The sequence below is a fragment of the Telopea speciosissima genome, chromosome 10 (assembly GCF_018873765.1).
Source record: "Telopea speciosissima isolate NSW1024214 ecotype Mountain lineage chromosome 10, Tspe_v1, whole genome shotgun sequence".
Classification (NCBI taxonomy): Eukaryota; Viridiplantae; Streptophyta; class Magnoliopsida; order Proteales; family Proteaceae; genus Telopea; species Telopea speciosissima.
The window spans coordinates 50,767,203-50,779,390 of NC_057925.1; the positions used below are offsets into that span (position 1 = coordinate 50,767,203).

The following is a 12,188-nucleotide window of genomic DNA, read 5'->3' on the forward strand; positions in this document are numbered from 1 at the left end:
ATCATGTTCATCTGTGCTGGGCCTACTTAGATCATTGATTATATGGTTAACATGGGGCCCATATTGTAATTTGGCTTCCAAGTGCTTAGCCCACCCAAATTTAGCCATGCCATATTGGCAAGTAGCACAAACCTACCTAAACCACCTTAATTTGGTATCCCTATTCGTTACTCTAAATGAAAGATATTTTTGGGTACCTTAGTTTTCATTCACACCCAATCACTGTCCTTTTCGTCAGCCAAGGTGAAGAGGGAATCTCTTCATCCATGGTGATTTGATGTTACGATTAGACTCCTAGAATAGTGAGTCTCGTCATTAACTCTCGCCTCTATTGAAAAGGTTTGAAATACCTTTCCCAGTTGATTCAGAGGGTTAGATTCCATGATCTCATCCCTATGGGAGAAAGAAAACTTGATTTTTTCTTAATTTTTAGGAGAAAGTTTTCTTCCACCACCCGATAAACATTCAGCCACCATCCTAGGGTTCATAAGCCCTTATTAGGTTTTAGTATGTTTCTTAATTTTTAAGAGAAAGTTTTCTTCCACCACCCGATAAACATTCAACCACCATCCTAGGGTTCATAAGTCCTTATTAGGTTTTAGTATGTTACCCTTTTGATAAGTCCATTAGTAATTCAAAGCCCATAATCCATTTTGGCCATCCAAGTTCTAAACGGCCCATTTGGCAACCAAACCAGATTTCGAACCGGCTAGTGGTAACCAGTGCAAATGGCGAACCATGCTACCAAACCTAGATTTTAAACTTTAGGCTAACCGTTACTACTAGCCGTCCCACGAGCCTAGCACCTTATATGCCACGTGGCACTATAGATTTGTTGGTAGGCCCCACACTGCCACTATATCAGATTTAGATCCAGAGACCAAGATTGATCTTGACCTAATAAATACTAACTGAATTCGTTTTATTCACTTTCAGGGTTATTTATGTAAATTAATAAACCAAAAAATTGGAAGAAAAACAGTGGGAATTTAAAATTTTCCTTTTCGTCTCTGTCCTTAGTAGCTTCACATGACGTACACGCACTGGCGATTGCTTATAACACTCTCTAACTTCTCCATGAATTAAAAAGAAAACAGAATTCAAGATAAATCAAAAACAGATTTGAAAAGAAGAGAAAAAGAAAGCTAACAAACAAGAACCAATTTCTCTTTCTCTTTCTCTCCTTTTGATCTTCTCTATATATATGAACCTCATTAAACCCTCTTCACCCTCTGCGTTTCATTTTCATCATTCCATTCTCTTAATCTCGCGTTTCTTCGGGAAAGACTTTCAGAGAGAGAGAGAAATGGTGAAATTTTCGAAGCTACTTGAAGCCCAACTGATTCCAGAATGGAAAGATGCGTTTGTGAATTACTGGCAACTAAAGAAAAACGTGAAGAAGATAAAGCTATCAAGAAACAGTAAACTAGTAGAAATCGAAAAGGAGCATGAGTATGGATTCTCCATCTTGGACCCCATTCGTTGCATTGTCAAGAAACTTTCAAATCGATTCGACAATGGTGGAAAGAAAAGCGAGATTCTTCAGGTAGTAGAAACCCAAATCAATAAAGATATGGTTTTTGATCATTTCACTCTAAATTCTTCAATTCCATTCTTTCTTTTATATGGGTTTCTTGTTATAGCTTCTAAAGTTTCATCCTTTAAAAACAAAGACATGGCGGGTTCTGGGTTTCGGCTTCTCTTTTCGATTAGGGTCGTTCAGTTTACACTTTCCTTTTTTTTTTTTTTTTTTAACGAAAGGAATAAAAAAAGGTGACGCTCATTTTCAGGAAGAGCTAGCAGCTGAGATTTCCCAGTAAAGCTTTTGTTGTGTTAGAGAAAGCAGTTTTGTGGCAGGGAACATTCGTGATGAGTAACTGAAAGGAAAACCCAGAAATTTAAAATGAAATAAAAATCTGATTCAAGTATTTCCATTAAAAGAGGAATGAAGAAAATTTGTTATGTTGCACAGGTGACGAACAGTAACAGAGGAGGGGGAGACGAGGAAGATTTATATCAAACAGAGCTTGTACAGCTTTTTTCCGAAGAAGATGAGGTGAGAAACGAAATCTGTTATATAAAGATTGAATTTTTTTTATTATTATTATTTTAAATCTCTGGTTTTGAAATTTTGATGTGATTTCAATATTTTCGTTTTGGTTTCTTCTTATGGAAAGGTGAAGGAGTTCTTCATGAAATTAGATGAAGAGTTGAACAAAGTGAACCAGTTCTATAAAATCAAAGAACGTGAGTTCGTCGAGAGAGGAGAAATCTTAAACAAGCAACTCCAAATCCTTCTTGACCTCAAGCAAATCCTCAATGACCGTCGCCGGAAAGATCTCCTATCCAAATCGGATTCCGGAATTTTTGATCGTTCCAACTCGTCCAGCCGGAGCTCCGATTGTTCAGGTCTGTCTTCTGTGTGTTCTGCTCTCCTTCTCAGTTCCCACTATTTCGGTTCTTCACTGTTCTGCTCTCTTTCATTTCAAGTTCAACTTAAAACAGTGATCCAGTGAAACTACCCACACATGATCCCAGATCTTGAAACGGTTAGATTGGAATATATACTAAATTGGTCGGAAGTCACAATTCATATAGTTAATGGGCTCGATAAAATATGGGTTGGGCCTATAGGGAGCCCAAGTTCAACTTTTCTGAACGAAACATCTCCTACGTACAATAGTAAGTGGGAGGGGCAAGAAATCTTAAAATGGGAATTGAAGGAGTCTTTTCACGCACAAAGGCATTGGTTTATGTCTAGGCTCAGGAACCACGTTAACCACAAATTTTTTTTTCTTTTTGTTTTTTTCAATTTTTTTTAAACATCGAAACAAACAATGAAAACCTTTAATTTAATAGAATTTTTATCTTTTTAACATGGAAACAAACGGAGCCTAATTTGGGGTCATTTGTAGCAAGTTTGGGGGTTAAAGTAGCACTTAAAGGATTTTGTCAATTTTGTAACCACGAAAAAATAATTCACATAAAGGCCAAAACAAACCTAACCTAGGAGTTTGGGCCAAATTTGCACAGGTTTAGTGGCTAAATCAAGGTAGGGGTATTTTGGTAAATTTTGTCAATAAAACATTAATTTCCCTCAATACTATCAGTGACGAAGATTTCCAATGAGATTCCACGTGACTCCTTTCATTATCGTCAAACCTTTTCCGAGGTGACAAAATTTGGTGTCTAATGTAATTGTAATACAATGCAGAAAGCATGGAGGAGGAGTTGGATGAGACACCATCTCAATCCCCATCTCCAGATGATGTCATTGCAGCATTTGAGAGGAGCGGGGTGAACTTTATCGGAGCTACAACGCGGACCAAAACGAAGAAAGGAAAGCCTAAGATGGCGATGAGGATCGATGTCCCGATCACAACATTGACACGCTCAATCTCATCGATCACGTCTATGCTCTGGGAAGATCTAATTACTAATCCTAAGAAGGAAAACCCCGGAGGAGCAGTCGGAGATCTCATTAATGGGAAGAAGATCCAATCTGCAGAAAAGATGATTAGGGGAGCCTTTGTAGAGCTATACAAAGGGCTTGGACTCCTCAAGACTTACAGGTAAGGGGTTAGGTCTTGTTATTTGATGAATAAAATTGGGAATATTGAGCCTAGCTAGCACCTTATTTCTCTAAAATTGGAATGTTTGGCAGCTCATTGAACATGTTGGCTTTCACCAAAATACTTAAGAAGTTTGATAAGGTAAGGTGCTTTATCACCCTCAAAACACACACACGCGGTCGGTGTGCAGCCTCACACAGGCAAGGGTGAAATGATCGCCCTATCTACTGTCCGAACACCCTGCCCTAATGGGATCCACGTGGGGTCCAATCCCTGCCTTAGAGAATGAAACAATAACACATAATTTGGTGCAGGTAGCAAACCAACAAGCATCAGAGGATTATTTGAAAGTAGTGAAGAGGTCACATTTTACAAGCTCGGACAAGGTGGTAAGATTAGCAGATGAAGTGGAATCCATCTTCACAAAGTACTTCGCCAGCAATGATAGGAAGAAAGCCATGAAGTTCTTGAGACCCCAATTGCAGAAAGATTCTCACATGGTCACCTTTTTAGGAGGTAATCCTTCACCTTGTTCTCCATTTCTCTTCTCTTCTCTTCTCTTCCTCTTCAGATATGGTGATGTGGTGGATTGATTCCCTTTCAGGTCTGTTCACTGGTTGTTTCGTGACACTCTTTGGTGTCTACGCGATATTGGCGCATTTGTCGGGTATATTCTCTGCAGGAGGATACATGGAAACCATCTACCCTGTTTTCAGGTACCACTGCCACCCATTTTCATCTTTCTCATTTCTCTTCGTTTTTACTACTTAGATAGTTGGATGGCAATAAACCCGGTCAGTGTCAATTTCCAACTCGAACCAATTTAACCGACCAAAAAAAACAAGGCCAAATCGAGTTGAACCGTAATCGATTTGGTTTTGGTTTTGGTTTGGCTGTTATTGAAACCGATAGAAATTGAACCGACCAAAACCTGGGAAAAAAAACCCGTAATGGACTGATCAAGAAGAGTCTGTTAATGCAACCTGCTAAAAGACCAACCCCAATTTTGTCTCAACGGTTTATACCAAACCAAAATCAATTGAGATTAATTGAAACCAGACCAAAGCGACGGATTGATACCACAACATAGAACCGCCTAAGACATAAAATTGAAATCAGTTTGTTTTGAAGCTTGATGTGTAGAAAGAATAACTAGAATTAGAAGAGGACCCATATTGGTTTCTTAAAAAATGATTAATTTCTTATTTTTAAATTTTGTTTAGAAAAAAATTTCTATTCTTTATTTTATTTTTCTAGGAAGTTATCCATGTAACAAAAGAATGTGGTGTTCTTGGAAGTCAGAAATCAAGCTGGAGCTATTCGGTTTTTTTTTTTGTTTTTTGGTAGAAAAACTGGAGCTATTCATGTTTATGATTTTTTCAATCTAAATCATCTAGCCTACTTAGAGTTGGAAGAGTACACAATAATGTCTAGGGTATTAGTACGCAAGCATGAACATACATAAAATGCATATCAATACAAAGGAGGATTTGATTGAATTAAACACTAGAATTTGAAATGTGGCCAATTTAAACTATGTCCTCTCTATTCTACAGTTTGACTGGACACATCATATGTTCATGTGGTAAAATAGATGCCTTGTGATGTTTGGAAAAAAAAAAAAAAAACTCTCTCATTGAACCAACATTGATTTGATTTCTTCTTCTTTCTTCTCTCTTTAATTTTGTTTCCAAACCATCTTATCTCATTCTTTGTCCCATTCCTTCGATATGCTCAAGAGGGTTTGTAAACTTTGTCTAACACAAGAAACTATCACTTGACAAACATGGTTGGGTCTATGTGATAGAGGGACTAGTCACCCATACAAATCTAATTGATTTTTTTTTTTTTTTTTTGGGGAGAAATTAAGACTGTGTTTGATATGCGTTCTAAGAATGAATTCTTAGATAATAAAAACAACTATTTTTACCATTTGATAATGCAAAATCGACTTATAATTAATGAATTGCTTTTTTATTTTGATTTTTGCAGCATGTTTGCTTTACTTAGCTTGCACTTGTTTATGTACGGGTGCAACCTTTTCATGTGGAAGAACACAAGGATCAATTATAACTTCATATTTGAGTTTTCTCCAACCACTGCTCTCAAGTACAGAGATGCTTTCTTGATCTGCACCTCCTTAATGACTGCAGTTGTTGGGGCCATGGTTATCCATCTCCTCTTAAGATCCACTGGTTTCTCACCAACTCAAGTTGATGCCATTCCTGGAGTTCTCTTTCTTGTGAGTCTTCTTCTCTTCTCAAAATTATTCTACTTACTTTTCCAATTTTATTATACTATACTATACTATACTATATTTCTGAAGAACGAATATGTTTTTACGTATACCTAAGGAAGAATTAATATTTGATTTTTCCACACCCAAATGTTTTTTCAGCTCTTTATAGGATTGCTCATATGCCCATTCAACATTTTCTACCGATCGACCCGCTACTACTTCATCCGAGTTATTTGTAACATTGTATCCTCTCCATTTTGCAAGGTACTTACATATATACATGTCTCTATTTTTTGTCCATTTTCTTCGCTAAAATGATTAATTTTAGGTTTAATTAAACTTATTCAAACATAATTAATGACAACATTTTGTACATAATTTGCAGGTTATAATGGTAGACTTCTTCATGGCTGACCAATTGACTAGCCAGGTAATAAACTCCATCTATATATGAGGCTAATTGCATTAAGGTATATTAATTAATTTGCAAACTAGTAATTTATCTACTTAAGCCATTTTGCTTCATCTAATTGAGTGAATTAATGATGTTTTAATTTTTCATTTTGTTCTTCATCAAAGATTCCATTGCTAAGGCATATGGAATCTACAGCTTGCTACCTACTTGCAGGTAGTTTCGAAACTCATCGATACGAGATCTGCCATTCTAGCAAGTTATACAAGCAGCTTGCTTATGTTATATCATTCTCACCATACTATTGGCGTGCCATGCAGGTATTAATTGCATTTAGGCTGGGTTTAGTATGCATTCGAGTTTGATTTCACATTCTCACATGATAAAAAAAAAAACAACTATTTTTACCATTCGAAAAAGCGAAATTGGCCTAGAATGCATTCTAAGAACAAGTGTCTTACATTCCCTTAATCTTTTGAGATAATTAAACTGACAACTAATACGTGTTAATTACATTGTCAATGTAAATAATGCAAGTGTGCAAGAAGATGGTTCGATGAAGGCGATGTAAACCATCTAGCTAATTTGGGTAAGTACGTCTCTGCCATGGTGGCAGCCGGTGCAAGATTATCATTTGGCATGAATCCTACCCTACCTTGGAAGGCCATTGTGATAGCTACTTCTTCCATAGCAACAATTTATCAGTTATATTGGGACTTTGTTAAGGATTGGGGGTTCCTTAACCCTAAATCAAAGAACCCATGGCTTAGAGATGAACTAATCTTGAAGAACAAGAGCATCTACTATGTGTCCATTGTAAGTTTCTCTAATTAATTTGCTTCTTTTCTCTTATTCATTCAAGAAAAATAGTAAAATAATTAATTAAAATTTAATTAATATGTATGTATAGGTTATAAATTTGGTTCTAAGACTAGCTTGGGTGGAGACTGTCATGCATTTTAGTCTTGGATCAATAGTTGAGTATCGGTTGCTTGACTTTTCCTTGGCTTCACTTGAGATAATAAGGCGTGGGCATTGGAATTTCTACAGGTATATATATCTATCTAAAATTTAAGGCAGCGTTTGGTATGCATTTTAAGTCGATTTCGTATTTTTTTAACATTTGTTATTACTACATGGATAAACAGGTTGGAGAATGAACATTTGAACAATGTCGGCAAGTTCAGGGCAGTAAAGACGGTTCCTTTACCGTTCCGCGAGACAGATTCTGATGACTGAAACCATTAGCTATAGACATATACTCACAGTCCATCTTAAGAGATGAAAAGGGCAATTAACCATGCTATGATCAAGAGCATATTTTCTTTGACAAATGACTCAACTCATGAACTCAGCTTAACTCGATCAGCTATATCCCAAATAATTGAATGGGGTTGGCTACATGGATCCTCTTTCGCTAATCAAATAATTGCCACTACCCTCTGCTCATCTTTTATTTGAGTGTAACGGCTAGAGAGTTGAACCACAAGGTTCTTAATTTTTAGTGAGTCGGTTGTGATATTTTCTGTACATTTGATCATTTCTTGATGATTTAAATGAATGAATTGTGTTAATGTTCAAGAAGAAGTGGTGTTCTTTCTACTAAGAAATATTGTTCTTGTAAATATATATCCAACCCAAAAGTTCGAACTATTGAATGGGGGGATTCACAAGTATTTGAGGGGACAGAAGGTCTTGGGTGTAATTAATGTGAGATTATTTTTCCAACACTCCCTCTCACGTGGAGGCAGGATGGATTGCATACACGTGCACAGATGAACAGAGGCAGGTCTTGAAATACAACAATATAACTAAAGAAAACCCGCTCTGATACTATATAAATATTCAACCCAAAAGCTCAAACAATTGGGTGAAGGGACTCACAATTGAATAAATGTAGAATGATCCCAATTCTGAGTTTTTTTTAAACCTTGATGAGAAGAGTTCAATGCATCAAGAAGTGTTTCTTTTCGTTACTTAGCATGAGATGGTCAAGCTATACTGTGGGCCTAGGATAATTAGATTAATTGGCTGGGCCTATCATAGGGTTGAATGGGCCCAATTGCATTGCCTAGTCCCATATTTGGGCTTGATACCAGGCTAGGCCCATTAGAATAGGAGGCTGATCCAGCCCAAGACCTGTTATGCTTTCTTGAGCTATGTGCTATTACTGTGGTTAATAACTTCATGTGAGGTTGAAAAGCCAATAAGGGTAGCAATGGGTGTGGGCTAGGGTTAGTTCACATGTCTTTGGGGTTGGGCGAAAGGATTGGGCCTAATGAATTGGAATTTCAAATGGTTATGAGATGTAGCCTCATGACTTATGTGTAATTGGGTAAACAGAGATTATGGTTATATGGTATTGGATTGTTTAAATGACATCTCTATATATGTATTTAGAATATGTAACCTCTCTCTCTTTCTCTCTCAAAATCACAACTCGAAACACCCCAAGCAATTCAAAGAGGCCGAAAACCATGGGAATTTGAATATGCATTGTTGTCTAAGCCTCGTTGGCTACCATATGGTGTATGCTACTAATGGTGATCTTGTTGATTGCCTCCTTGTTTGTTTCGCAAGGTGAAGTGGTTATTTTGGGAAGAGTGTTATGTACAACTTCTCGTCGAGTTCACTTCTTGCAAGGATGAGCATCTTACTAAGGAGATGATGAATAGTTAAGTTATGGGTTTGCTTTACTCTGCATACCCCATGTGATTGGCATCTATTATATGATTATTTTCATTGAATTTACTTTCTTTTTTTTTTGGTAATCAAATACCAAATTTATTTTTTCCTGTTCTTGTTTATCCAATCAAACACAGTTTAAAAGTTCTTTAAATCAAGGGTAAAAGAGGGTTTTCAAAATTATTTTGAAAGTGATTTAACATTATGTCATTTTCAAAAATTGACATTGTCTCGTACACTTTTTCAAGTACACATTTGACATGATAGGTTCTATCCTCTGTCCCCCATTAAAAGAGTATATATGAAATTAAATGGAAAAAAAAATAATGTTACACTTCAAGGGGGTATTAATAAGAAAAACCTATCTTAATTTTCTATCTCCTTTCTATTAATTAGCCTAACCAACTAAGGGTCTTATTTAGCAAATATGTGCAAAGATTTTTCTATGTAATTTTTTTTAATAAAAATTTACAAATTATATAATATATATTACACTTTTTTACAAAATTTTGCCTTGAAAAAAGGTTGAAAAAACGTGGCAGGATGAACCACCTCTTCTACAACTCTTTTTGTCTTTTTAACTTAATAGTTTGTTTTCTTCTTTTTTTTTTTTTTTTTTAATCAAAGGAGGGCAGCAAAACCACCCAAAAGGAATTTTATTAAGAAAAACCAGAGAAACTGCTGAAGAGAGCAGGGGTTACAAGACACTAGTTTTCAAAATAAAATTCTTAAAATAAGAATGTCAAAGGGAAGGTTCACCAATACCAAACTTGATGCTATAAATTATTCTTCTACTCCAAACCATGGCATTCCCCATGAAGCATGCAAGAGATATATATCTTATTGGCATTGAGGAATTTTATAGTTAAGTAGTGGAAAATTGTTCCACCCATGACATGCATGGAATGATGCATAGGTATCAAATCCATATGTAAAGTCGATTCAGGGCTTGTCCTGGTGGTTTGCTATTTTCTTGAGAGAACTACGTCATGAGCTTGATCGGTGGTTTAAGTCTCCTTAGTGACATCAAATCCACATTTACTTGCTTTCCAAGAAATGGAGCCCATATGAGTACCATATTGATCCTTTGTGGGTCTTCTCTTGCTTCCTTGTTATGGCAATGTCATCGATGCCCATTTGATCTCCATTTCTTGTTTTTTATTGAATCTAATTGTAACTAAATGCCCTTTGAATTCACTCATAATGTATATACCCTTCTAGGGCACCTAAACTAACGATCTTTCTAGAGAAAAATATCCATTCTGGAGAAGATAGGATGTATTCCGACGAAATGCTATTGATTCTAGGAGGACTATAATGAGGAGGACGTCCACTTACAAGTTTCAATGTTTTCACTAATATTAAAGAATTCAAATTTCCTAGTATTGTGGTGCTCGACTTCAGGGTTCCCTTGCACATATTACAAATCTGTGCAATATATATGTAAGATTTGTATAAATCTAATATATATTATGTAAGATCATAACGATTCCTTCCTTATTGGTGAAAGGAAACTCCGGAAAAACCAAAAAAGCAATAGTTTTCTGTGAGAGAACGTGGCCCTTGTGTGCATATAGGGGACACCAATAAAACTGATCATTACCGCCTAATGGGTGTCAAAAGTTAATTGAAACTATTTACTAAAATCAAATTGAAATGTTTAAATCGAAATCGTGAGACCATTTAATAAATGGTTCGGTTATGATTTTAAAATTGAAACCGTTTAATTAAACGGTTAATCGAAACCGAATCGTCTAATACCCTTATTACCACCTTTCATGAGGGTAGGACGGTCATCTCACCCCTCAACATCTTGGGCGTAGGGAACACATTCCCCATGAAGAACTTTCTCCCAAAAAACCTAAAAAAAATACTGACAAAACTTTTCATGTGGAATGAAGCAACGTGGACCGTTGATTAGGGGCGTCTAAGAATGTACATCGCAAGGTTAAGTCAGTTGCCGGTCTCCATGCTCACTTGCTCAGTCGTCGACGGCTCGGTTCAGACTTCAGGCCAACTCGTTAACCTCAGAAGAGGAAACAACTAATTAATTAAACAATTTTCTCTCTCTCTCCCCACTCGCACCTTCTCTCCTCCGCTTTCCCCTCGTAATTTCTACTCAGTCAATTAATCAAAGATCTGATTAGGGTTCTTTTTCTGAGTTCATTTCTAATCAGTTGTTTCTCCACCGGAGGATCTGAAAGAATGGCGAGGGGATTACTTAACAAGCTTGTCTCTCGGTCTCTCTCAGTCGCCGGGAGGTGGCAACAACAACAGCTCCGGCGTCTCAACATTCACGAATATCAGGTCAGTGTTTTTACCAGAAGATTTGTTATCTCTTATCTTTCTCGATATAATTGTGCTCTATGCTTCTTCGTTGCCTTTGAAAACTAAATAACTCATACAATCTGTGGTCTTGAAATTGTGACATTGATGAACTTGCGAACAGGGGGCCGAGCTGATGGGGAAATATGGAATTAATGTCCCCAAGGGTGTTGCCGTCTCTTCTCTTGAAGAAGTTAGAAAGGCGATTCAGGATGCTTTCCCCAAAGAGAAAGAGGTAATTGGTCTGCATGCCATTTTGGCAGAAGGGGAAAAATGATTGACTTTATGTTGTGGAAATTTAGGCTGAAGATATGCCTGTGGATGTTGGCAATGTTTTATGGCGCTTCTACTTCCTTTATATTTGATGATCAAGGTCACCCTGGTAGCACTTCATGTATTGTTTTTTTGAGTATGTACTACATTTCTGGTTCTGTTGTAGCTGGTGGTTAAAAGCCAAATTCTTGCGGGTGGACGTGGCTTGGGAACTTTCAAGAGTGGTCTGAAGGGTGGAGTGCATATTGTCAAGACTAATGAAGTTGAAGATATTGCTGGTACTATGCCATTTTTTTTATCAATAAATTTTTGGTTTCGGGTTGATTTCCTCCCCCTCCCCCTCCCCCTCCCCCTCTAAATTTGGTTTCATAATCTCAAGTATAGACAATGTCCTATGCACTATGATGTAAGACTAGTTAAAAATTAGTGTGCAAGTTTTTCAGTGCTATGATAATGCTTTAGCACTGTAGATTTCTAGATTTCTTGGTTGCTTAGCGGTTTGAACCATTAACAATAGAAGCTAAAAACTGGGTATTGAGCAGAGGCCATCTATTGGCATTACTTTACGCAGATAATATGGAGATGTCTTAGTTATCATGCATATGAACTACTTGTGTACGGAAAAATCTTCTTATTATGGGTTTCTTGCACTGGAAGTTAAGGAAGTTGTTACGTACATGGT

General features: G+C 36.8%; 2 protein-coding genes across 2 annotated transcripts in view; both read left to right on the plus strand.

Annotated features, from left to right (window-relative positions):
* Positions 1–1,211: 1,211 nt before the first annotated feature.
* LOC122641643 (phosphate transporter PHO1-like) lies at positions 1,212–7,490 on the plus strand. Its single transcript, XM_043834929.1, has 14 exons — positions 1,212–1,546; positions 1,973–2,056; positions 2,178–2,420; positions 3,229–3,572; positions 3,665–3,713; positions 3,887–4,088; positions 4,177–4,288; positions 5,565–5,814; positions 5,971–6,075; positions 6,197–6,241; positions 6,391–6,543; positions 6,761–7,039; positions 7,134–7,273; positions 7,372–7,490. Exons 1-14 carry the CDS (start codon positions 1,307–1,309, stop codon positions 7,460–7,462), a joined length of 2,337 nt encoding a protein of 778 aa, XP_043690864.1. The 5' UTR covers positions 1,212–1,306; the 3' UTR covers positions 7,463–7,490.
* Positions 7,491–10,979: 3,489 nt separating this feature from the next.
* The window catches only part of LOC122642562 (succinate--CoA ligase [ADP-forming] subunit beta, mitochondrial), a 29,090-nt gene continuing 27,881 nt past the window's right edge, over positions 10,980–12,188 (plus strand). The window contains exons 1-3 of the mRNA XM_043836073.1: positions 10,980–11,215; positions 11,358–11,468; positions 11,673–11,784. Coding sequence (XP_043692008.1) covers positions 11,114–11,215; positions 11,358–11,468; positions 11,673–11,784 — 325 coding nt within the window. The 5' untranslated portion in view covers positions 10,980–11,113. The remainder of the gene's footprint in view (positions 11,216–11,357; positions 11,469–11,672; positions 11,785–12,188) is intronic.